Source organism: Rhinoraja longicauda, chromosome 17 (genome assembly GCF_053455715.1).
Source record: "Rhinoraja longicauda isolate Sanriku21f chromosome 17, sRhiLon1.1, whole genome shotgun sequence".
NCBI lineage: Eukaryota > Metazoa > Chordata > Chondrichthyes > Rajiformes > Arhynchobatidae > Rhinoraja > Rhinoraja longicauda.
In genome coordinates this window covers 18,695,715-18,722,618 of record NC_135969.1, presented here as the reverse complement: position 1 = coordinate 18,722,618, position 26,904 = coordinate 18,695,715, and the positions used below count along the sequence as shown (strand labels likewise).

Below are 26,904 nucleotides of genomic sequence, written 5' to 3'. Positions count from 1 at the left end.
ATAAGGTCATAAGTGATATGAGCTGAATTAGGCATTCCGGGCCATCAAGTCAACTCCGCCATTCAATCATGGCTGATTTCTCTTCCCCTCTCAACCCCATTCTCCCGCCTTCTCCCCATAACCCTTGACACCCATACTAATCAAGAATCTATCTATCTCTGCCTTAACAATATCCATTGACTCAGCCTCCCCTGCCTTCTGTGGCAAAGAATGTTGTGTCGATCTTCGGTATAAACCGGCACCTGCCGTTCCTTCACGAGCGTTTAAGTGGCTGTTCTGGTTAGGCGGTTTAACTAGTTTAACGAGCGTTTCCACTTGTGGCTCATCTACAGCTGTTGTTAAGGATATTCCAGTGACAATGTGTGTGGTAATGTCACGCCCATAACTTCTCCCTGGCTCCTTGCCAATTGCTCTGTCTGCTTCCTGCTCATTGTCGTTTTTCCGGTTTCAAAGACATACTTTATTCTGCACTCTGCACCTTCCCCTGTGCTCTGTCTATTGTACTTGAGTTTGACTTGATCCTGTTCATGTATGGTATTATCTGATCTATTTGGAGGCAAAGCAAAGTTTTTCACTGTACCCGAGTACACATGACCATAATAAATCTAAACCCAAGATCCATTGTACGTGGGCGTCTATACCTCGGTACACGTGACAATAATGAACCTAAACCTGCACACAAAACATCCACATATTTTATAACCTGTCTTCATATGTCATTTGTTTATCACGTGTGCCAAGGTACAGTGAAAAGCTTTATTTTGCATGCTATATAAACAAATCGGAAAATATTATACATGAATACAATGAAGTCAAACTCAAGTACAGTAGGTAGAGCAAAGGGGAAGATACAGAGTGCAGAATATAGTTCTCAGCATTGTAGCGCACCAGTTCCAGAGACAAAGTCCAATGTCCGCAATGGGGTAGAGGTGAATCGGACAGTACCCTAGCTTATGGAAGGACCATTCGGAAGCCTGATAACAGAGGGGAAGAAGCCGTTGCTGAGTCTGGTGGTGCGTGCTTTCAAGCTTCTGTACCTCCTGCTGGACGGGAGCGGGGAGATGGAGGATTGACCGCTGTGGGACCGGGACAAGTATTTGATGATGTTGGCTGCTTTCCTGAGACAGTGTGAAGTGTAGATGGAGTTGATGGTGGGGAGTCTGGTCTGTGTGACGGACTGGGCTACATCCACAACTGTCTGCAGCTTCTTGCGGCCTTGGGCAGAGCTGTTCCCCAAACCAAGCTGTGATGCGGTCGGTCTGCCTTCCACAGTGCATTTGCATTGCTGTGCGAGATAGCATGTTCCTTCACCACGTTTAAAGATTCGCATCAGTTCAGATCTATTTTGTACATATTCCAAGCGTGATGATTTCTGTGGGACCCGCCCCTCCGCACATAGGGTCATACAGCGTGGAAACAGGCCCTTCCGCTCAACTTGCCCACACCGACCAACACACCCCATTTACACGAATCCCACCTGCTTGTGTTTGGCCCCAACCCTACAAACCTATCCTATCCATGAAGCTGTCCAAATGTGTCTTGCCATACCCTCCACAACTACCACCTCCGGCAGTTAGCTCCATACAACCACAGCCCTTTATGTAAAAAAAAAAAAGTTACCCCGCAAGTTCCTATTGTCTTTCCCCCCCTCACCTTGAACCTATGCCCTCGGGTTCTTGATTTCCCCTGTTCTGGGCAAGAGACTGCATTTATCCAATCTATTCCTCTCATGATTTTGTGCACCTCTGTAAGATCACCCCTCATCCTCCTGTGCTCCAAGGATTAAAGTCCTAGCCTGCCCAACTGCTCCCTATAGGCCAGGTTCTCAAGTCCTGGCAACGTCCTGGTAAATCTTCTGTGCACCTTTTCCAGCTTGACAAATCTTTCCCACAACATGGTTGACCAGAACCCAGGTGGGATGTGCTTGCAAACGACGGAAATCCGAAACGATAAAAAAAATTAACACCGCTGATAATTGGGTCAGGCAGCAGCAGCAGCAATTATTTAAATATACTTTGAAGAGAATGGTAGGTTGCAGTGGAGAGAGAAACAGAGTTCAGGTTTCTGGGATGGTGAGTTTTAATTGAGAAGTTGGAAATTGGGCAGGTTTTCAATTGTCGGGAGTGGGAGTGGGAGTGGTGGGGAGAACAATGAATGTCTCCACCCCATTCAAAAAAGGTGTGGGTTTGTGAGTTAATCGGCTCTCTGTAAATTGCCTCCTAGGCTTGTATACACTGGAATTTAGAAGGTGAAGGTGTGGAATTCTCTGCCTCAGAAGGCAGTGGAGGCCAGTTCGTTGGATGCTTTCAAGAGAGAGCTGGATAGAGCTCTTAAGGATAGCGGAGTGAGGGGGTATGGGGAGAAGGCAGGAACGGGGTACTGATTGAGAGTGATCAGCCATGATCGCATTAAATGGCGGTGCTGGCTCGAAGGGCTGAATGACCTACTCCTGCACCTATTGTCTATTGTCTATTGTCTAGTGTGTAGGGAGTGGATGAGAAACATAGAACTAGAGAGAATGGGGGATGATTAATGGTCGGTGTGGAGCCGGTGGGCTGAATGGTCTGTTTTCATGCTGTATCGTTCAATAAATCAAAAAAGATGCTTTCTTTAAAAAAAAGCACGTCTGCCTTTTAAAAAAAAATAAAAGCCACAAGTGCTGGAGTATCCCAGCGGGTCAGGCAGCATCTCTGGAGAACATAGATAGGTGACATTTTGGGTCGGGAACTTTCTTCAGGCTCATAAAGAAGGCAAGAGGGAGAGAATTCCCTGAACCTGGTGGACCCAGGCAGCTGAGGGCACTGGAGTGGTGTGGAAATCTGGCACCCTCGAATCAAGACCCTGGAGGGAGTGCGTTGAGGCCGGAGGAGTTTATGTGTTTAAATTTACATTGAAAAATGAGTGTCGTGTTTCTCCCTCTGTCTGTTTCCAGTGGATCTGTCAGGATCTAAACCCAACACTCACTGATTTCCTTTTATTAAGTACACTGTTAGCATTCTGACAATAAATCATTTGAAGAACACTTGACTGGCCTATACCAGCGCACAAGCCTTTTCAACCATGCCTCTGTGTTAATGACAGCTCCATTAGTGGAGGCTCTCTTGTTAGCTTGATGTACATGTCATGCAAAAGCCACAAACATCTATCAATTAGGCCCTAATGCAGTTGAACCTTCTGACATTCGCTTTTTCTTCCTGTTTGTGGAGTTTTTTTGTCCGTGTGTGTGTGTGGAATGAAGCATGTGTGTTTGGTGATAGTCACACAGTGTGGAAACAGGCCCTTCAGCCCGACTTGCCCACTACCAACCAGCATTCCCCATCTACACCAACCAGCATTCCCCATCTATGCCAACCAGCATTCCCCATCTACACCAACCAGCATTCCCCATCTACACCAACCAGCATTCCCCATCTACGCCAACCAGCATTCCCCATCTACACCAACCAGCATTCCCCATCTACACCAACCAGCATTCCCCATCTACACCAACCAGCATTCCCCATCTATGCCAACCAGCATTCCCCATCTAAGCCAACCAGCATTCCCCATCTACACCAACCAGCATTCCCCATCTACACCAACCAGCATTCCCCATCTACGCCAACCAGCATTCCCCATCTACACCAACCAGCATTCCCCATCTACACCAACCAGCATTCCCCATCTACACCAACCAGCATTCCCCATCTACACCAACCAGCATTCCCCATCTATGCCAACCAGCATTCCCCATCTATGCCAACCAGCATTCCCCATCTACGCCAACCAGCATTCCCCATCTACGCCAACCAGCATTCCCCATGTCCCACCTGGCGGCATTTGGGCCCCATCCCTCCAACCCTGTCCTGTCCACGTATCTGTCCAAATGATGTTGCAGATTGGGATGAAAAAGATGTCACAAATGACTGGGAGCTGGAGAGAGTATCTCATCTCAACTCGGAGGGGACTTGATGGTGGAAGCAGTCATAAGAGTCCTACAGTAGGGAAACAGGCCCTTCGACCCAACTTGCCCATGCCGAACAAGATGCCCTAACTGGCTGCATTTGGCTCATGCCACTCTAATCTTTACCTATCCATGCATCTTACCGTAGAGATACAGCGTGGAAACAGGCCCTTCGGCCCAAAGAATCCGTGCCGACCAGGGATCACCCCGTACACTAACACTATCCTATACACTCGGGACAATTTACAGTCTTTGCCAAAGTCAATTAACCAACAGACCTGTACATGTGGAGTGTGGGAGGAATGCAGGGCACCTAGAGAAAACCCACACGATCACAGGGAGACCGTACAAACTCTGTACAGCCACCCCCCATGGTCGGGATCGATCCTGGGTTTCTGGCACTGGAAGGCAACAACTCCTGCCGGATCTACCCCCTCTGGCAGTTTGTTCCACATACCCACCGCCTTCAACATGAGTCTTTGTGGTCATTTGCCCCTCATAATTATATGTACTCCCCTCACCCTCGACGTTAAATAAGAAAATAATCCAAGTCTGCCCAACTTCTCCCTGTAGCTGCAACTCTCTAATCCAAGAGGAATTCTGGAAACCCACCTCTGCACCTTCTCCTAAGCCACCACGTCCTTCCTGTAGTGGGACAACCAGAACTGCACTCAATGCTCCAAGTACTGGCGAGGGGAATAGGCTGGAGAAGCACAAGGGATTAGAAAAGGGACAACATCTCGACAGTGTAACTTTCAGAACTGTATGTAACACAGTGTGACCTTTGAAGATTATTGTGCGATGCGCCACTGACTGTTTGGGTAAGATGTCCTTCAGTAAAGAACATTCTGTTAGTAGCTCTTCCTAATCTCAATGATAGTGCTTGACGTAACCACAGATGGTGTCGTGGGACTGACTTCAGAGATAAACAAGGAGCTACAGATAAGACACAAAAAGCTGGAGTAACTCAGCGGGTCAGGCAGCATCCCTGGAGAGAAGGAATGGGCGACGTTTCGGGTCGAGACTGAAGAAGGGTCTTGACCCGAAACGTCGCCCATTCTTTCTCTCCAGAGATGCTTCCTGTCCCGCTGAGTTACTCCAGCTCTTTGTGTCTATCTTTGGTTTAACCAGCATCTGCAGTTCCTTCCTACACAAGGAACGACAGATACTGGATTATAAAAAAAACCCTACAAAATGCTGGAGTAGCCCAGCAGGTCAGGCAGCATCTCCGGAGAACATGGATAGATGACATTTAGGTTCAGGAACTTTCTTTTGAAGTTGGCGCTCGACCAAAAACGTCAAGTATCCATGTTCTCCAGAGATGCTGCCTGACCCGCTGGGTTACTCCAGGAATTTGTGCCTTTTATTTTTGTGAACCAGCATCTGCTGTTCCTTGTTTCCACATTGTAAATGATAGGTGGATACAGGTGAGAAGGGGTTTGATTGCAGATGGGTGGATCAAGGCCAGAGATGAAAGGAGAGTAAAAGCTGTGAGATAAGGAGAGAAGAGGTGTGAAATGTGAAGCTAGAGGAAGGAATATGGGTGGAAAGGAAAGTGGGATGGAATTGTGGGAGACATTGGGAAGTGGGGAAGAGAAGTGTTTGTGGGTTAGTTACCTAAAAACGGAGAATTCAATGTTCATACCGCTGGGTTGTCAGCTACCCGAGTGGAATATGAGGTGCTCTTCATCCTGTTTGCTTGTGGTCTCCCTCTGGCAATGGAGGAGGCCCAGGACAGAGAGGTCAGTATAGGAATGGGAACGGGAGTTAAAATGGTTGGCAACCCGGAGATCCAGCAGGCCTTGGCCGTCCGAGCGCAAGTGTTTGGCGAAATGATTGCCGAGTCTATGCTTGGCCTCGCCGATCGATGTGAGGTGGCGTCGTCTAAGGTTTGGCTTGCAGCGTGGTGAATGTGGCGATGTGAATGAGATTTCACTTCTTTGCCTCCAACAATGGGCACGGCCTGTACTATTGAACCGAGGAGATGCTGGTGACATCATTGACAAGAGAGCTATTTCTGAGTGTGTTGCACAATTCTGTAAAGTCTACTGAATCATCCTACCAGCAACCAGAGAGCTGGCGTGAGCTACTGTCTACCTCATCGGAGACCCTCGGACTACCTTTAATCTGACTCTACTGGACTTCATCTTGCACTAAGCGTTATTCCCTTTCTCCTGCATCTGTACACTGTGGACGGCTTGATTGTAATCATTGTATAGTCCTTTTACTGACAGGATAGCAGACAGCAAAAAGACCATACGCAATAATGAACCAAACTTAACTGGTGGGAATGGGTGATGGATGGTCTGTGTGGACTTGGTAGGCCGAAGGGCCTGTTTCCATGCTGTACCTTTCACTCATTTGCCGACTTTTTTCATTCCCGATGTGGGTGGGTTGTTGGAGGATTGGGATCATTGGTCTGATATGTTCGGCCCACCGAGCCCATGGCCGACCATTGATCAAAGTGAACGCTCGCAGTCTTTATCAGTGGGTCGAGGATTCTAAAACTGGGAGGCGCAGGCCTAATGTGAGAATGGAGACGTTTAAGAAGGCCTCAGGGGCAACTTTTTCACTTAAAGTATCTGGAACATACAGTGTGGAAATAGGCCATTCGGCCAAATCACCCTGTACACAAGCACCATCCAACACAATAGGGACCATTTACCATTTTTTTTTACTGACACCTACAAACTTGCACGTCTTTGGAGTGTGGGAGGAAACAGAGCTCCCGGGGAAAACTCACACGGTCACAGGGAGAACGTACAAACTCCATACCGACAGCACCTAGAGTCAGGATTGAACCTGGGTCTCTGGCACAGAGGGGCAGTAACTCCACTGCTGTGCCACTGTGCTGCCATAGGCAACTATAGAAGCAGATTACTTTTACGACTTTTAAACGACATTTGGACAGATAGATGAATGCAGAGGATTTTAGAGCGATATGGGCCAAATGCGGGTGGAGGAGACTAGCTGGCATGGACGAGTTGGGTCGAAGGCCCTGTTTCCAGGCTTTGCAGCTCGATGACTCCATGAGAGGCTGGGTCACAGCTGAAACACAGTTGCTGTCACTGCAGGAAGGATGTGACTACACTGCAGCGGAGGTCATCGGTGGTATGTATGGCCAGGGTTGGGGAAGTTTGGTCATGTGGAAAAATTGCCAACATTGCAGTTGCTTGCTTTGGAACAATAGAAATCTAAAAGGAGAATAAATATTAGACGTTAGAGATACTGCGTGGAAACAAGCCCTTCGGCCCACAGAGTCCACACCACACTACCACTATCCTACACACTAGGGACAATTTGCTATTCCACTGAAGCCATATTTAACCTACAAACCTGTACGTCTTTGGAGTGTGGGAGGTGACCGGAGAAAACCCATAGGTAGAAGGAACAAACTTCACACAGACAGCACCCGTAGTGAGGCTTGAACCTAGGTCTCTGGTGCTGTAAGGCAGCAACTCTACCGCTGTGCCACCTTGCTGCCCTCTTTTTTTATAAATTGATCATTCCCTGGTCTGCACACCAACAACGCCAACCTTTTTCTATTCGCCTGTTTGTGCGGCAAAGTGGCGCATCAGTAGAGTTTCTGCCTCACAGCGCCAGTGACCCGGGTTCGATCCTGACTCCGGGTACTGTCTACTGTGTTTGTACCTTCTCCCTGTGACCGCGTGGGTTTTCTCCGGGCGCTCCGGTTTCCTCCCACACTCCAAATACGCACAGGTCTGTCGGTTAATTGGCTTTTGTACAATTACAAATTGTCCCTAGTGTGAGGGGTAGTGCGAGTGTACGGGGTGATCGTTAGTTGGTGTGGACTCGGGGGGCAGAAGGGCCTGTTTCCGTACTGTATCTCAAGCCTACTTCCCTTGAAGGAGAGAGAGGGTTGTCGATTTGATGCAAGTTGTGGATGGGAAGGAGCTGCCAATTGAGAGGGTGGTGCGTTTTACAACTTACTACTTCTTGAGGTACAGAAACACTCATCACTGTTCTCTGGGGAGGGGGGGTGAGATCAGATCTGGAACATTGTTTGTCTTCCTACCTAAATGAGCATTTAATTGTTATCTTCTCTTGTGTCTCTTGTTATCTTCTCTGGTGCAGGCTCGAAGGGCCAAATGGCCTACTCCTGCACCTATTTTCTATGTTTAATTGTCTGTGATTTGTGGTCGGTTGTAGCCTTTCGACTTGATTAAACGATACAGCGGGAGCAGGCTCTTCGGCCTACCGAGTCCGTACCGACCATCGGTCTCCCGTCCACACTAGTTCTGTGTTATCCCACTTTCTCATCCCCTCCCGACACACTAGGAGCAAATTACAGAGGCCAATTAATTAACCTACACACCTGTACGGTCTTTGGGACGTGGGAGAAAATCGGAGCACCCGGAGAAAGCCCACGTAGTCATAGGGAGAACGTACAAACTCTATACAGACAGCACCACCCGTAGTCAGGATCGAACCCGGGCCTCTGCCGCTGTGAGGCAGGAACTCTACTGCTGCACCACTGTGCCGTCCCTCTGTCCCGATTAATTAAACCAAGAATCCTTGCACATTTGTAACTGCCTTATCTTGCCGTACAGCCAGCGATTTGCAAGAGCAGGTATTCATATAATTACTGGCATGTTGCCAGTAACAGAGGCTTTGTTACTGGCTTCAAAATCTAGACACCTGGATAAATTGTCTGGAGTAGTGTTTGAATCCCACCGTGGCTACTAGGAAAACAATTTGTTAGGTAAACGGGAATAAAATAGTTTAGCTATTGCTGAACTTGAAATGTTGCCAGGATTTGAGGGCCTTGGCTAACGTGAGAAGTTGGGCAGGCGAGGACTTTATTCCTTGGAGTGCAGGAGGCTGAGGGGTGATCATACAGAGGTGTATAAACTCATGAGGGGCATAGATAGGTCGAAAGCCCAGAGCCTTTTACCCAGAGTAGGGGAATCAAGAACCAGAGGACAGAGGTTTAAGGTGAGAGGGGAAACATTTAATAGGAACCCTAGAAGCAACTTTTTCACACAGAAGGTGGTATGTATATGGAACGAGGTTGTTGAGGCAGGTACTATAACAACATTTAATAGACACTTGGACGAGTACATGGATACAAAAGGTTTCGAGGGACTTGGGCCAATGCGTGCTGGTGAGACTAATGTAGGTGGGGCATCTTGGTTGCCGTGAACGTTGGGCTGAAGAGCCTGTTTCCACGCTGTATGACTTTTATGTCCCTCTTTGACTATATTTCAAGTCAAGTTGAATTTACAATCAAAAATGCTTTTGGTGTTTAAGCAAAATAATATTTTGATATAGGGCAGCACAGTGGCACAGCGGTAGACTTGCTGCCTTACAGCGGTAGACTTGCTGCCTTACGGTAGACTTGCTGCCTTACAGCGCTTGCAGTGTTGGAGACCCGGGTTCGATCCCGACTACAGCTCCTGTCTGTACGGAGTTTGTATGTGACCGCGTGGGTTTTCTCCGAGATATTCGGTTTCCTCCCACACTCCAAAGACGTACAGGTTTGTAGGTTAATTGGCTTGGTAAATGTAAAACTTGTCCCAAGGGTGTGTAGGATAGTGTTAATATGCGGGGATCGCTGGTCGGCGTGGACCCGGTGGGCCGAAGGGCCTGTTTGCGTGCCGTATCTCTAAACTAAACTAAATATCTATGTGTAGGACAGAACTGCAGGTGCTGGTTTAAATCGAAGGCAGACACAAAATGCTGGAGTAACTCAGCAGGACAGGCAGCAACATTGACTTCTCTGTCTTCAAATAGCCCTTGCTTTCCCTCTGTCTCCATCCCCTTCCCAGTTCTCCCACCAGTCTTACTGTCTCTGACGACATTCTATCTCCGTCCCGCCCATTCCCCTGACATCAGTCTGGAGAAGGGTCCCGAAACGTCACCCATTCCTGTGTACTTAATCAATAACCTGTGCCCAACTTCTCCCCATATCCCTTGATTCCACTAGCCTCCAGAGCTCTATCTAACTCTCTTAAATTCATCCAGTGATTTGGCCTCCACTGCCCTCTGTGGCAGAGAATTCCACAAATTCACAACTCTCTGGGTGAAAAAATTCCTTCTGACCTCAGTTTTAAATGGCCTCCCCTTTATTCTAAGACTGTGGCCCCTGGTTCTGGACTCCCCCAACATTGGGAACATTTTTCCTGCATCTAGCTTGTCCAGTCCTTTTATAACTCTATATGTCTCTATAAGATCCCCTCTCCTCCTTCTAAACTCCAGTGAATACAAGCCTAGTCGTTTCAATCTTTCCTCATATGACAGTCCCGCCATCCCAGGGATCAATCTCGTGAACCTATGCTGCACTGCCTCAATTACAAGGATGTCCTTCCTCAAATTAGGAGACCAAAACTGAACACAAATACTCCAGATGTGGTCTTACCAGGGCCCTATACAACTGCAGCAGAACCTCTTTACTCCTATACTGAAATCCTCTCTTTATGTAGGCCAACATGCCTTAGCTTTCTTCACTGCCTGCTGTACTAAGCTAAATATGTGGTTGACTGATGTTCTTGAGGATGAAAATGAGTTGTCCTTGGCCCAGTCCTGACCATGAGATCCCTGGGGAACAGGGGCAGGAGGAGGTCATCTGGCTCTTTATCCTGATTCACTACTCGGTCAATCGTCGGTCAAGTGAATCCTGGATGCAGTCCTTGCCTCCACAATCACAGTGGCAAAGTAGTTGACTGCAGACCTTACTGGCAAACAGCCCATGGGAAAATTAGGATGTTCTGCTAATGAAACTATCAGATTCAAGGATAGCTTCTTCCCCATTGATTTTTATAGAGCAAGTCAGTGCGGAAACAGGCCCTTTGGCCCATGCTGACCAAGATGGCCCGTCTCAGCTAGTCCCCTTTGGCCCATCTCCCTCTAAACTTTTCCTATCCATGTATCTGACCGAGTGACTTTAAATGTTATTATTGTACCCCCCCTCTGGCAGCTTGTTCCATTCACCGATTGTTTCGTTTATTGTCACGTGTGCCAATGAAAAGCTTTTTTGTTGCGTGCTCTCCAGTCAGCGGAAAGACGATACATGATTACAATCAAGCCGTCCACAGTGTACAGATAGATACATGATAATGGGAATAACATTTAGTGCAAGATGAAGTCCAGCTAAAGGTAGTCCGAGGGTCTCCAAGGAGGCAGCTGGTAGTTCAGGAGCGCTCTCTAGTTGGTGAGAGGACGTTTCAGTTGCCTGATCACAGCTGGGAAGAAACTGTCCCTGAATCTGCAGGTGTGAGTTTTCACACCTTGCCCGATGGGAGAGGAGAGAAGGGGGAGGCTGGTCCTTGGTCCACATCTTTGTTGGGGTTGGGACCCGAGGGTCTCGGTCCATCTGCAGATAGAGGTGACACCAGACCGACGTTGATGTGGCTGACCTCTGAAATGGCGGAGCGAGCCGCCTGGTTGAATGGTGCTTTTATTGTCACACGTGCACAGCGCAAACACTGTGAAATCCTTTTTCATCGCCCCCCCCCCCCCCGATCCTCGATCAGCAAGCGTGCAGAAATAGTCTACTGAGCCCGCATGCAAGAGGCGCCGTGTTTTGGCACCACTTCCAAATTTCACACTCTAGTTCTAATGAATGGTGCCTGTTCCAGGTGAGCCCCAGGCTGTTGCCTGGAGCCTCCGGCCACCGCCTCCCCCCGCCCGTCCACCTTCGTTCCCCGGGGGTTGTTCCCGCGGCCGACCACCAGGGCGTGGTGGGCCCCTCCCCTCTCCCACCGGCATCGATCCTCGCCCCTCTCTTCCGTTGTCGCCGGCTCCATCCACCCAGGGGGGGGGGGGGGGGGGGGGGGGCAGGGGCCAGCTCGGCGGCTCCCCCTTTAAGGAGGGAGAGCAGGTGGAATGTCCCTGCCCAGTTTTGACAATGGCCAAATTATTCAAATGTAATGAGTGCTGTTGAGAGGGAAATTTAAGGCAGGGTAGATGGACACGTACCGCGTGAGCTGGACTGATCTTGTGCCCTGGATGCGACGCCTTTGAATTCTCCAATTTTGGGTAACTGACCCTCAAAGCCCTGCATCCCCCTTTTCTACACCCCCCCCCCCCACCTTCTTCCTTGTGCCCCACCTGGATGTGCACCCATCCCCCCCCCCCCACACCAATTCCACTTCCACTATTCCTTCCTCCGGCTTCACAATTTGCACCTCTTCTATCCTTTGCACCTCACATCTTTTTTACTTTTCACCTCTGGCCTTTATCCGACCATAAGACGCTGGGGCGGGCTTAGTCTATTCAGTCCATCGAGTCTTCTCTGCCATTCAATCATGGCTGATCTATATTTCCACTCAACCCCATTCTCCTGCCCCCTCTCCACAACGTTTGGCGCTCCCTTACTAATCAAGAGCCTGTCAATCTCCGCTTTAAACACTACCCAATGACAATGAATTCCACAGATTCACCAGCCTCTGACTCAGGAAATTCCTCCGTCTCCTTTCTAAAGGTTCGTCCTCGAATTCTGAGGCTGCGCCCTCTGGTCCTCGGAAACATCCTCTCTGCATCCACTTTTATCCAGGCCTTTCATTATTTGGTAGGTTTCAATGAGACACCCCCACCCCACCCCCATCCTTCTAAACTCCAACGAGTAGAGGCCCAGAGCCATCAAACGCTCCACAGACACCAACCCGATCACACCAGGATCATTCTCGTAAACTTCCTCTGGACTCATCTGCCTATCTTAAACCCCCCCCTCGCCTGTATCCACCTTACATCCACCAGGCTTTGTGCTGCCCCACTCGGCTGAAGGCTACAGTTAGCACAATCAGCACATAGAACAGTAAAGCACAACAACAGGACATTCGGCCAACATTGTATACGCCGAACAGGCAGCCAGGTTAAACTAATCTCCATTGCCTGCAAGTGATCCATATTGGTCCATTCCCTGCATACCCATGTGCCCATCCCAAATTCTCTTGAATGCCAATCTTACATCTGCTTCTCCTAATCCGAAGAAGGATCCCGATCCATGTCCTGCAGAGATGCTGCATGGCCCGCCCGCTGACTTACTCCATCACTTTGTTTTTTGTCTTTGTGTCTTTTTATAAACCAACATCTGCGGCTCCTTGCTTCTCCACCCTTGCTTGAAAATGTGTTGATTTCAAAAGTCTTCCCTCCCTCAATTATTTATATGAACCTTTTGATGATTGGTTTAATGCCCCTGCTGGATGCTGGAGATCTGGCTGTTGGGAGGCAGATCAATAGAACAGCAAACTGCTGGCCAGTTTAATCTCCAGCATTTTCCTTCGTGTTGTCAAAGCCAATTGTCCTCTTGGGCATCTGGCCAAACATGGAATATATCAAGAGGGAGAGGGGGGCCGTGATGGATCCTGTTACTAGGCACAGTGGGGAGACATGTACAAAATCATGAGAGGAATAGATCGGATAGACAGAGTCTCTTGCCCAGAGTAGGGGAATCGAGAACCAGAGGGCACAGGTTTAAGATGAGGGTTGAACGCTTTAATAGGAATCTGAGGGGTAATTTTTTCACAGAGTGGTGGGTGTGAGCTGCCAGATGAGGTAGTTGAGGCAGCTCACTCTTTACACCCACCACTCTTTGTGTGAAAAAATTACCCCTCAGATTCCTATTAAAGCGTTCAACCCTCATCTTAAACCTATGCCCTCTTGGGTTTAGAGGGAGATAAGCTAAACAGCAGGCAGGTGGAACGAGTGTAGATGGGGCAAACACAAAATGCTGGAGTAACTCAGCGGGACAGGCAACATCTCTGGAGAGAAGGAATGGGTGATGTTTCGGGTCAAGTAGATGGGGCATGTTGGTTAGTGTGGGCAAGTTGGGCCGACCAGCCTGTTTCTTTGACACTGGTTCTATGACTCCAACCCAAGCCAATTAGCCTACAAACCTGTACATCTTTGGAGTGTGGGAGGTAACTGGAGCACCCGGAGAAAACCCACGCAGTCACAGGGAGAATATGCAAACTCTGCACAAACAGCATCTGTTGTCAGGATCGAACCCGGGTCTCTGGTGCTGTGAGGCAGGAACTCTACCACTGTGTCCTGTGCTGCCCCTGTCCAAATGTATTTTAAATGCTGTTATAGTACCTGCCTTAACTACCTACAAACCTGGCAGCTCATTCCATATACCCACCACCATCTATGTGGAAAAAGTTGCCCCTTAAGTTCCTATTAAGTTTTTCACCTCTCACCTTAATCCTGTGTCCTTTGGTTCTTGATTTTGCTATCTGTTCCCCTCATGAACTTATGCCTCTGTACACCTCTGTAAGATCACCCCTCAGCCTCCTGTGCTCCAATAAAGTCCTAGCCTGCCCAACCTCTCCCAATAGCTCAGGCCCTCAAGTCCTGGCAACATCTTCGTAAATATTCCCTGCACACTTTCAAGCTGAACAATATCAAACACAAAGTGTTCGGGGATATCAGCAGGTCAGGCAACATCTGTGGGCGGAATTCTTCAATCAGTCTGTAGAAAGGTCCTGACACAAACATCGCCTGTCCGTTCTCTCCAGAAGCTGCCTGACCCACTGAGTTCCTCCGACATTTTACATAGATACATAGACAATAGGTGCAGGAGTAGGCCATTCGGTCCTTCGAGCCAGCACCATCATTGTGATCATGGCTGAACATCCACAATCAGTACCCCGTTTCTGCCTTCTCCCCACACCCCTTGATTCTGCTCTTCCCTAAATTCTATCTATCTCTCTTTTGAATGCATCCAGTGAATCGGCCCTCTCTGCCTTCTGAGGCAGAGAATTGCACAGATTCACAACTCTTTGAGTGAAAAAAAAATTCCTCATCTCAGTTCTAAATGGCCTACCCCTTATTCTTAAACTGTGGCCCCTGGTTCTGGACCCCCCCAACATCGGGCTCATGTTTCCTGCATCTAGCGTGTCCAATCCCTTAATAATTTTATATGTTTCTACAAGATCCCCTCTCACCCTTCTAAATTCCAGTGTATACAAGCCCAGCCGCTCCATTCTTTTATCATACGTCAGTCCCGCCATTCCGGGAATTAACCTGGTGAACCTACGTTGCACTCCCTAAATAGCAAGAATGTTCTTCCTCAAATTAGGAGACCAAAACTGCACACAGTACTCCAGGTGCGGTCTCACCAGGGCCCTGTACAACTGCAGAAGGACCTCTTTGTGCTCAAGGCTCCAGCACTGGCTGTTCTTGGTGTCTTCAAGAAATGATGCTGACCTGAATATACCTCCTCTAACCTCACATCTCGTATCCAGTGTTCCCAATGTGGGCTCTTGTACATCGGCAAGGCCAAACGCACACACGGCGACCCATTTTGCTGAACGCATGCTTGGTCCGCCAAGGCCTCCTGGATCGCCTGGTTGCCAACCATTTCAACTACCCTACCACACTGACCTTTCTGGCCTGGGCGTCCTCCATTGCCAGAGTGTGGCCACGAGCAAATTGAAGGAACAACACCTCATATTTTGCTTGGGCATCATATAACCCAGTGGTACGAACATTGAATTCTCTAATCTTAAGTAACTTCAATTCATACTCCCCTCCCCTCAACTCTCCCTCCTCCCCCCCATCTCCTCCACTCCAGCTGTTTTCCCAGTTGCACAGGTCCCCACATTGTTTCTCTTGAGATCACACTTTCCCCAGCCAACAATGGACCTTGCAGGTACCGACCGACCTACCCGAGGTCATTTGTGGCCGGCCCTGATTGCCCCATGTCTTGTCTCGCCTCCATCTCATTATCTCTCCCCCCCCCCTCCCCAAACCCACTCATTTCAGTCTGATGAAATGTCCCGACCAGAAACGCCACCTATCCCATGTTCTCCAGGGATGCTGCCTGAGCCGCTGAGTTACTTTGGGTCAACCTCCAATTCCTCTTGACTTCAGGTCAATTCAGCAGGGGTCAAAGTTTATTATTGTCCCGTGCACCTGAGACATGATGAAAAGCTTTTTAATTGCGTGCTCTCCAATCAAACCTTCTGGAGGCGCTGCGAGCATGTGACAATAAAGTACTCGATTCTATTCTCTTTTCAATCAGATATTACTGTACATAAAAGACGAGGCGCTGGAGTAACTCTGCGGGTCAGGCAGCATCTCTGGAGGACAAGAATGGGTGATGTTTTGGATCTAGTCTGTGTGATGGACTGGGCTACATCTACCACTCTCTGCAAATTTCTTTTTTTGTGGGAGTTTTAAATTCTCCTTTTTGAAACGAAAGACGAGAAGAATTTTGCAAGCTTCTCGTTCTCGCTGATAGCTGGGAAACGGAGATTTCTCCTGAAGTGCAGCGGCAGCGGAATTTGACTCTGTCTTGCTCTGCAGCGGACTCTGGGCTCGATGTTTATTGAGTGTTGCCGTGACATTGCCTCTCAGTCCCTTGGGCAAGCCTGCTTCTCATCTGCTTCCTTGACCGGAAATGAATGCGATTATTTATAGAACGGCGGCGAGGATTGATGCGGGATGGGGCTTCGTCCATCAGCGTGCCGCGTGTGTGCGTTTGACAATGTGTAGTGATCACCGACTCGCAGTGCAAATTCCCTTTGACTTGTCTGCCTGCCAAGATGCCCGCAAATCACTTTGAACCACCCCCCCTCCCCCCCCCCCCCCCCCCCCCTGCTCTAACCTCCTCCAGTCCTTTGTTCCTCTCAACGTCACTCCTCCACGTGGGAAACACGTTGTCACGCTGGAAAGGGTGCAGAGAAGATTTACGAGGATGTTGCCAGGACTCGAGGATCTGAGCTGCAGGGAGAGGGGTTGGGCAGGCTTGGACTTTATTCCTTGGAGCGCAGCAGGATGAATGGTGATCTTATAGAGGTGTATAAAATCATGAGAGGAATAGATTGGGCAAACACACAGAGTCTCTTGCGCAGAATAGGGGAATTGAGTACCAGAGGACATTGGTTTAAGGACATTGACTCAGGAACAGCTTCATCCCCAGGGCCATAGCTGCTATGAACCGGTCCTGCTGAGCCGGATGGTCACAACGCACAGTGATCCGGCACAGACCTACTTGCACTTTATTCTGTTTTAAAACTGTTGCAATTTGTTTCATTGGGTTGTTTAAATTAATACTGACTAGCTAATTAAATTATTGCATCGTATGGGAGGCGCATTCCCAATATCGTTGTACCCTGTACAATGACAATAAAGATATATTGTATTGTATTGTATTGTAAGGCGGGGGGAGACATCTGATGGGTAACCTTTTTTGCACAAAGGGTGTTTGGAACGAGCTGCCAGTAGAGGTAATTGAGGCAGAGACTATCGCAACGTTTAGGAAACATTTAGGCAGGTACATGGATAGGACAGGTTAAGAGGGATATGGACCAAAAGCAGGCAGGTAGGACTAGTGTAGATGGGGCATGTTGGTCGGTGTGGGCAAGTTGGGCTGATGGACCTGTTTCCACGCTGTGTGACTCTACACGAATCAGAAACTGACGTACAAACTCCTTTGCTCTCTCGCTAAATGAATAGGAGCTCTAACAATATAAATTGGAGGGCACCTAGAACAAGAACCAGAGAGAGAGAGATACAGTGTGGAAACAGGCCCTTTGGCCCATCGAGTCCATGCTGAACATCAACCACTCATTAAGGATTAAGTTTAGCTTTATTATTGATAATAATCCTGCACGAATCTAATGTCAACTTTATTCTCTTCATATTGTCAATACCCACAGATTCTCCTAGTCCCAGAAATCAGCCTTTAAACGTCACCATCATTTTTGCTTCCACCACCACCCCTAGCAGTGTGTTCCAGGCACCCTTCGCCCTCTGTGCAAAGTTAAACTAATCCTATCTGCCTGCATGTGATCCATATCTCCCCATCTCCTGCATATTGTGCACTCTGTCCCCTCCTTCACTCGTTCACTCCACCCCTTCCTTCCACCTCCACTCCACTCCACCGCTCCTCCACTCCACCGCTCCTCCACTCCACCCCTCCCCTCCACAACTCCTCCCCTCCACCACTCCTCCCCTCCACCACTCCTCCCCTCCACCACTCCTCCCCTCCACCACCTCCCCTCCACTCCACCACCTCCCCTCCACTCCACCCCTCCACCCACCCCTCCACTCATTCCCTCCACCACTCCCCCCTCCACCACTCCCCCCTCCACCACTCCCCCCCTCCACCACTCCCCCCCTCCACCACTCCCCCCCTCCACCACTCGCCCCCTCCACCACTCCTCCCCTCCACCACTCCACCCCTCCCCTCCACCCCTCTCCAATCCTCCCCTCCTCCCTCCACTCCACCCTTCTCCACCCCTCCAACCCAACACCAGAGGTTGGGATTGAACCTGCGTCTCGGGAGCCCTAGTTCTGGGCTGGGTGTTGTGCCCGGTGATCTGCCTCTAACGTGTCTCTCCTCTGTTTGCAGCTGTGGCCGTCTCTGCTGCCGGGAGGATGCCCTAGATGAGGGCGGGCGTGCGATCGAGCGTTCCTGCAGCCTTTCCTTCCTTTGTGCGGCGGCCGATCGGGCTGGGGAGCGAGCCATGAGGTGGGTGCGTGGATGCGTCTGGTGGGCTCCGTACCTGTGGACGGTGGTGGCCGCGGTCAATGCCGCCCATCCCCCCTTCGGCACCTTCAACATCTCGGACACCAGCCTGACCCACCTGGCCGTCCACCAGGGCACCGGCGTGGTCTATGTGGGAGCGGTGGACCGGATCTACAAGCTGGCGGGCAACCTGACCTTGCTGAGGTCCCACGTGACGGGTCCGGTGGATGACAACGAGCGCTGCTACCCTCCGCCCAGCGTGCAGTCCTGCCCCCACCCCCTGTCCCTGACCCGCAACGTCAACAAGCTCCTCCTCATCGACTACACCCAGAACCGGCTCATCGCGTGTGGCAGCGCCTTCCAGGGCATCTGCCAGTTCCTGCGTCTGGACGACCTCTTCAAGCTCGGGGAGCCACACCACCGCAAGGAGCACTATCTCTCCAGCGTCAACGAGGCGGCCACCATGTCGGGGGTGATCATCCCCGGCCCCAACGGCACCAACAACAAGCTCTTCATCGGCACCCCCATTGACGGCAAGTCCGAGTACTTCCCCACCCTCTCCAGCCGCAAGCTGATGGTCAACGAGGAGAACGCCGAGATGTTCGGCTTTGTCTACCAGGACGAGTTTGTGTCCTCCCAGCTGAAGATCCCCTCCGACACCCTGTCCAAGTTCCCCGCCTTTGACATCTACTACATCTACAGCTTCAGCAGCGAGCAGTTCGTTTACTACCTCACCCTCCAGCTCGACACCCAGTTGACCTCCCCGGACTCCAGCGGGGAGCAGTTCTTCACGTCCAAGATCGTCCGGCTGTGCGTGAGCGACCCCAAGTTCTACTCCTACGTGGAGTTCCCCATCGGCTGCCTGAAGGACGGCGTGGAGTACCGTCTCATCCAGGATGCCTACCTGTCCAAGCCGGGCAAGTATCTCGCCCGCTCCCTGGGCATCTCGGAGAAAGAGGACATCCTCTTCACTGTCTTCTCCCAGGGCCAGAAGAACCGGGTGAAGCCTCCCAAGGAGTCGGCACTCTGCCTCTTCACCCTGAGGAAGATCAAGGAGAAGATAAAGGAGAGGATTCAATCGTGCTACAGGGGGGAAGGGAAGCTCTCGTTGCCATGGCTACTCAACAAGGAACTGGCCTGCATTAATTCCGTGAGTACCAGACCTTGCCTAATTTGCAAATTCCACATGGGATACCGATCACACCTCAGAGGCATGCGAGTGGGTTTGGTTTGGTTTAGAGATACAGCGCACAAACAGGCCCTGTGACCCACCGAGTCCATGCCGACCAGCGATCCCCACGCACTCACACTATCCTGCAAGCGGGACAATTTACAGAAGCCAATTAGCTTACAGACCCGCACGTCTTAAAGTGCCAGAGACCTGGGTTGGATCCCGACTACGGGTGCGGTCTGTACGGAGTTTGTACGTTCTCCCCGTGGGTTTTCTCCGGGTATGGTCTCCCACACTCGAAAGACATGCAGGTTTGTAGGCTAACGGGCTTTGGTAAAAATGATCCCAAGTGTAAGATGGTGCTAGTATACGGGGATCGTTGGCCGGCATAGCCCTGGGGGGACGAAGGGACTGTTTCAGCCCTGTATCTCTAAACTCAAAAAGTCTAAATCCGTACAGACAGCACCCGTGGTCAGGATCGAACTCTGTTCCCTGGTGCTGTAAGGCAGCAACTCTACCTCTGCACCACCCATCTATGATTTCTCCCATTTCTTGTCATCACCCGAACTATAGCTAGCTGTGACCTTTGAACCTCGTTAACCTTTTGACAACTCTGACCCCATTTCCTTAACTTCGCACTTTGCCCCTTTGTAAAGCCAAACATCCCAATTACAGTTGTGAGAGCTTCATTCATCATTCAGCGTTCAGGTGGAGAATAGGTTAGTTTCGTTTTCAGATACATTGTGGAAACAGGCCCTTCAGCCCATCGAGTCCATGCTGACCATCGATCACCCGTTCGCACTCATTCTACATTATCCCACTTTCTCGTCCGCTCCCTACACATCAGTGCCATTTTACAGAGGACTAATTAACCAACAAACCCGCAAGTCTTTGGGATGGGGGAGGAAACCCACGCGGTCACATGGCGAACGTGCAAACTCCACACGCACAGACAGCACCCGAGGTGAGGATCGAACCCTGGTCTCTGGTGCGGTGAGGCAGCGGCTCTACCAGCTGTGCCACATTGCCCTCACCCGTGTTTGTTCAATCGTTCGTCACTGCGCCTTCGAAGTGTCCAATGTCCCTTTCAACAAAGTCCTATTCAGCATTCGTCCTAAATTTCCCCAACGGAGGAAACAGATTCTCAATATCAATCCTTAAGGAGTGCTGACGCATTATGTTTAAATATCTCACGTTCAGAGGATGTGATGAGATGACTGTGCAAGTATCACGTGCAGGGTGTTGCTCGAGTTCAGAGTAGAATAGAGGAAATTCCTGTCATTGGATTGTTAGTGTGGGTTCAGTTGCCAAGTCCCATGGTGCTTTATTGTCATGTGTGTTAAGTGCAAATGCACAGTGAAATTGGTTTCATTTAGCGATGCAGTGCAGAAACAGGCCCTTCGGCCCATCGAGTCCACGCTTATCCGTGATCCCTGTACACTAGCACTATCCTGCACACTAGCGACAATTTCCAATTAACCCACAAACCTGTACGTCTTTGGAATGTGGGAGGAAACCGTAGCACCCGGGGAAAACCCACGGGGAGAAGGAGCAAACTCTGTACAGACAGACAGCACCTGGAGGTGTATAAGAGGCTTTTGGATAGGGATATGGGACATATGATAGTGGTGTTGAAGAGGCTTTTAGATAGGTACATGGATATGGAGGGAGGGATATGGATCCAGAGGAGATTAGAAGTTAGAACAAGGAACTGCAGATGCTGGTTTACAACAAAAAAAGACACAGCGCTGGAGTAATTGAGTGGGTGAGGAAGCATCTGTGGGGAACATGGAACGTGTCGTTTTGAGTCGGGGCCTTACTTCAGGCTGTGAGAGTAGTTTCACGGCATCATGTTCGGTACAGACATTGTGGGCCTGTGCTGTACTGTACTGTTTTCTGTTCTCTATTGTTCCCTAGCCTTGGCAGATAGCAAGCCTGTGTGTTTTTTGTTTATCTCTGGTCTTTTTGTGAACTTCATAACTAAAGTATTTCAATGTTATTGCAGCCCCACAGACTGTCTGCAATCTTTGGCACCGATTTCTTAGCTTGCATTGTTTTTCCCATCCTTAAAGAGTTCATCTGTGAGGAGACGTGGGTCTGGGTTGTGTGGAATTGCCCTGGACTTGAGCCCAACAGGGAGGCAAGGAGTGGTGTTCACTCCAATGGTTTGACATGGCCGCCAGTACCCTGTTCTGGAGCCTGGTGTACAGAGATGAGAGGAGTCTAGTCCGAAGAAGGGTCCCGACCCAACATGTCACCTAATACTAACCATGCAATGTTAGCATTTATTTAGAGAGGAGTAGAGCATAAAAACAGGATGTAATGCTGAGGCTTTATAAGGCACTGTTCAGGCCGCATTGGGAGTATTGTGAGCAGTTTTGGGCCCCGTATCTGAGGAAGGATGTGGTGGTGCTAGGGAGGGTCCAGAGGAGATTGACGGGAATTATCCCAGGAATGCTTTGGTTTACGTATGATGTGCGTTTGACGGCACTAGGCCTGTACTCACTGGAGTTTAGAAGGATGAGGGGGGAATCTCATTGAAACTTACCGAATAGTGAAAGGCCTGGATAGAGTGGATGTAGAGTGGATGCTTCCACTCGTGGGAGAGTGCAGGACCAGAGGCCACAGCCTCAGAATAAAAGGGCGTACCTTTAGAAAGGAAATGAGGAGGCATTTCTTTAGTCAGTGGGTGGTGAATCTGTGTAATTCATTGCCACAGATGGCAGTGGGGGCCAAGACAGACTCTTGATTAGTTAGCGTGTCAGGGATTATGTGGAGAAGGCAGGAGAATGGGGTTGAAAGAGAAAGATAGATCAGCCATGATTGAATGGCGAAGTAGACTTGATGGACCGAAAGGCCTAATTCTGTTCCTATGACTTACGAAGTTATGAACTAAGTTTTCAAGAGAGAGTTAGATTTAGCTCTTAGGGCTAAGGGAATCAAGGGATATGGGGGGAAAAAGCTGGAGCGGGATAATGATTTTGGATGATCAGCCATGATCGCATTGAATGGCGGTGCTAGCTGAAAGGGCCGAATGGCCTACTCCTGCACTTATTTTCTATGTTTCTATCCATGTTCTCTAGAGATGCTGCCTACTCCAGCACTTTATGTCCTGCAATCCAGTGGTAGCAGAGTCTTGCCTTTATATTAGTGGCCTGTGGTCCTCGGTTTAGTTTATTATTATCACGATAACAGTGGAAGACCTTTATTTTTGTGCTATCTGGCCAAATCTTGTCTGAAGAAGGATGCTGACCCTATATGTCACCCATCCTTTTACTCCAGGGATGCTGCCTGACCTGCTGAGTTACTCCAGCACTTTGTGTCTATCTTTGTGTAAATCATACCGTACAAAAGCACACTTAAGCCATACGCAAGTACAGCTGGTGGTACAACGAGAAAAACACCAGAGTGCAAAATAGTGTTACAGCACCAGAGAAAGTGCAGGCAAAAAAAATGCAAGGGCGGCAACAAGCTGGATTGGAAGATTGGAAATTCATCTCTGGAGTTTGAGAAGGCATTTGATAGATCCAGTTAAAGAGTCTGATAACAGAGGGGAGGACGCTGTTCCTGAATCTGGTGGTGTACTCTTTCAAGCTTCTGTATCTTCTGCCTGACGGGAGAGGGGAGAAGAAACATAGAAACATAGAAAAAAGGTGCAGAAGTAGGCCATTCGGCCCTTCGAGCCAGCACCACCATTCAATATGACATGGCTGATCATCCAAAATCAGTACCCTGTTCCTGCTTTCTCTCCATATCCCTTGATTCCGTTAGCCCTAAGAACTACATCTAATTCTCTCTTGAAAGCATCCGGTGAATTGGCCTCCATTGCCTTCTGCAGCAGAGAATTCCACATATTAAGGTGAAAAAGTTTTTCCTCTTCTAAATGGCCTACCCCTTATTCTTAAACTGTGACCCCTGGTTCTGGCCTCCCCCAACATCGGGAAAATTTTTCCTGCATCTAGCCTGTCTAATCCCTAAAGAATTTGACATATTTCTATAAGATCCCCTATCATCCTTCTAAATTCCAGTGAATACAAGCCCAGTTGACCCATTCTTTCATCATATGTCAGTCCCGACATCCTGGGAATTAACCTGGTGACCCTACGCTGTACTCCCTCAACAGCAAGAATGACCTTCCTCAAATTAGGAGACCAAAACTGCACACAATACTCCAGGTGTGGTCTCACCAGGGCCCTGTACAACTGTAAAACAGGGAATGACCGTGGTGGACGTTGGGAATCTCTGCCTCCAAGATCTGGAAGCATGGAGTAGATAGACCACTTAACCGGATCGTATCTGGTCTTTTATGCCCTGAAGTCCATACTCTTTAATATTCACTGTCCAGTCCCCAGCCACTGACCAGCAGTGATATTCTTAATAAAGGGGCAGCTCAGTGGTGCTACTGGTAGAGCCGCTGCCTCTTGGCATCAGAGACCCAGGTTTGATCCTGACCTCGTGTTTAGTTTTTTATTATTATTGTCACGTGTCCTGAGGTACAGTGAAAAGCTTTTTGTTGCATGCTAACTGGTCACCGAAGAGACTAGATGTGATTACAATCAAGAGGTCCACAGTGCACAGATACGGGACAAAGGGAATAACGTTTAGTGCAAGATAAAGTCCAATTACAGATAGTCCGAGGGTCTCCAATGAGGTAGATGGGAGGTCAGGACCTCTGTCTAGTTAGTGAGAGGACAAATCAGCTATCTGATAACAGCTGGGAGAAACTGTTCCTGAATCTGGAGGTGTGCGTTTTCACACTTCTGTACCTCTTGCCTGATGGGAGAGGGGAGAAGAGGGAATGACCGGGGGGTGGGGTGGGGGGGGGGGACTGGTTCTTGATTATGCTGCTGGCCTTGCCGAGGCAGCGTGAAGTGCAAATGGAGTCGATGGACGGGAGGTTGGTTTGTGTGATGGTCTGGGCTGCATCCACAACCCTCTGTCGTTTCTTGTGGTCTTGGATGGGGCCGTTCCTTGACCTTTGCTGCCCCTGGGATTCTCCACTCCATGGGAACATGGCAACATGGCCGCCTGGGTAAATCCAGGGCTGTTAGTTTTATCGTCATCAACGAGTTAATTGTAGGCTTAATTATTTATTGATGCATTAGTAATGGCTTTGCCAGTTGATGTGTACAGCTGTATTTGTTGTTTCACAGTGTTTATTGAAACACTGACACAGTTGGAGCCAAGCGCAGTAATGATGCGGTCGGTGCCTTCACTGCACCGTTGCATTTCTGCAGCAGATTGTGTGCTGGAGGATTAGCGGGATTTGCAGCCGTTCAATGCTTGACTCCCTGTGGGATACTGCAGGACGGTGGCGACTCTTAGCAAACCTTCAAAGGTGCAGATTGTAGAGATACAGCATGGAAACTGGCCCTTCGGCCCACAAAAGCACGATGATCATGGATAGTGTAGCGTAAGACAATAACTGCAGGTGCTGGTACAAATCGAAGGTATTTGTTCACAAAATGCTGGAGTAACTCAGCAGGTCAGGCAGCATCTCGGGAGAGAAGGAATGGGCGACGTTTCGCGTCGAGACCCTTCTTCGGACTGAAGAAGGGTCTTGACCCGAAACGTCGCCCATTCCTTCTCTCCTGAGATGCTGCCTGACCCGCTGAGTTACTCCAGCATTTTGTTAATGGATAGTGTAGCAGCAGGCCCTTCAGCCCACTAATGCATGATGACTTGGACAGTTTGATTAGAGATAAAGCATGGAAACAGGCCCTGCCGAACGCCAATGCATGGATAGTTTAGTTTGGAGATATAGCGTGGAAACTGGCCCTTCGGACCACCGAGTCCACGCTGACACTCGACCACCCCGTACACTAGGTCCATGTCATTGTACTTTCTCATCCACTCTGCGCACATGTGTATGAGGTACAGTGACAAGCTTTATTTTGAGTGCTATCCGAACAAATCAAATAATACTACATACTGTGTAAAGACAATCAAGTCAAACTGAAGCATACAATAATAGGTAGAGCCATGGGGGAAGACACAGAGTGCAGAATATAGTTCTCAGCATTGTAGCGCACCAGTTCCAGAGACAAAGTCCAACGTCCACAATGGGGTAGAGGTGAATCGGACAGTACCCTAGGATATGGAAGGACCATTCAGAAGCCTGATAAGAGGGTAAGAAGCTGTTCCAGAGTCTGATGGTGCGCGCTTTCAAGCTTCTGTGTTTTCTAGTGGGGAGAAGAAGGAATGGCGGGGGTGGGACAAGTCTTCAATTATGTTGGCTGCTTTCCCGAGGCAGCGTGAAGTGTAGATGGAGTCGATGGTGGGGAGTCTGGTCTGTGTGATGGACTGGGCTACATCCACAACTCTCTGCCGTTTCCTGCGGTCTTGGGCAGAGCTGTTCCCAAACCAGGCTGTGATGGAAAGCGACAGAATGCTTTCTGTGGTGCGTGCCATGGATTAAGCGAAACAGCGTGGCCGTATTCTCTCAATCTCATGCAGAATAACGTAGAACAGTGCAGCACAGAAACAGGCTCTTCGACCCACAATGTTTACGCCGAATATGATACCAAGTTTAATTTAGTTTCGAGCAACAGCGCCGAAACAGGCCGGTCAGCCCATCGAGTCCGTGCCGACCGGCGATCATCCCGTAACAATTATACCGAAGCCAATTAACCTACAAACCTGTGCGTCTTTGGAGTGTGGGAGGAAAGCGGAGCACCCGTAGAAAACCCACGTGGTCACGGGGAGAACGTACCAACTCCGTACAGACAGCGCTTGTAGTCAGGATCGAACTTGAGTCTCTGGCGTTGCAAGGCAGCAACTCTACTGCTGTGCCTCTGTGGAAGTTAACCTGATCACATCTGCCTGTATGTTGTCCATATCGCCTGCACTTTTCCCTGCACTTCCATGGTGTCTATCTAATGGCCTCTTAAGCTATTATTGGTGCTGTATAAAATAATTCTTTAATTATTGACCAGCGAGAGGGGGGAGATGGGGGTGGGGGGGGGGGGGCGCTATTTTAGACTTCCAGAATTACCTGTCTCATTTCCTGTGGAGCGGACGGAGCCTTTGGTCGATGTTTTTATGACTGGGCTGAGGTGGTATCTCGTGTCTCTCGCCCGCTGTGTGGTCAGACCATTCCGCTGATGATCAGCGGGGGATGTGACTTGGTTGGTGGTCCCCACAGATAGGCCCAGCCCACCCCCATCCAGACACGGGGCAATCTACCCACACAAACCACTGCTTTAAAAATAGATCCACCACCCCCAGGCAAGACATTGGTGACGCCACATTTAGAATATTGCTCTGTCCGTACGCCTCTCTCACTCACTTTCTGCCCCTGTCCCTCGCTCTCTCTCTGCCCCCTCCTCTCTGCTCCCTTCCCCTCTCTTCCCC

General features: G+C 49.5%; 1 protein-coding gene across 1 annotated transcript in view; it reads left to right on the top strand.

Annotated features, from left to right (window-relative positions):
- plxna1b (plexin A1b) overlaps positions 1–26,904 on the top strand; it is a 138,040-nt gene that overhangs the window by 34,926 nt on the left and 76,210 nt on the right. Inside the window, exon 2 of the mRNA XM_078414236.1 lies at positions 18,264–19,530. Coding sequence (XP_078270362.1) covers positions 18,379–19,530 — 1,152 coding nt within the window. The 5' untranslated portion in view covers positions 18,264–18,378. The remainder of the gene's footprint in view (positions 1–18,263; positions 19,531–26,904) is intronic.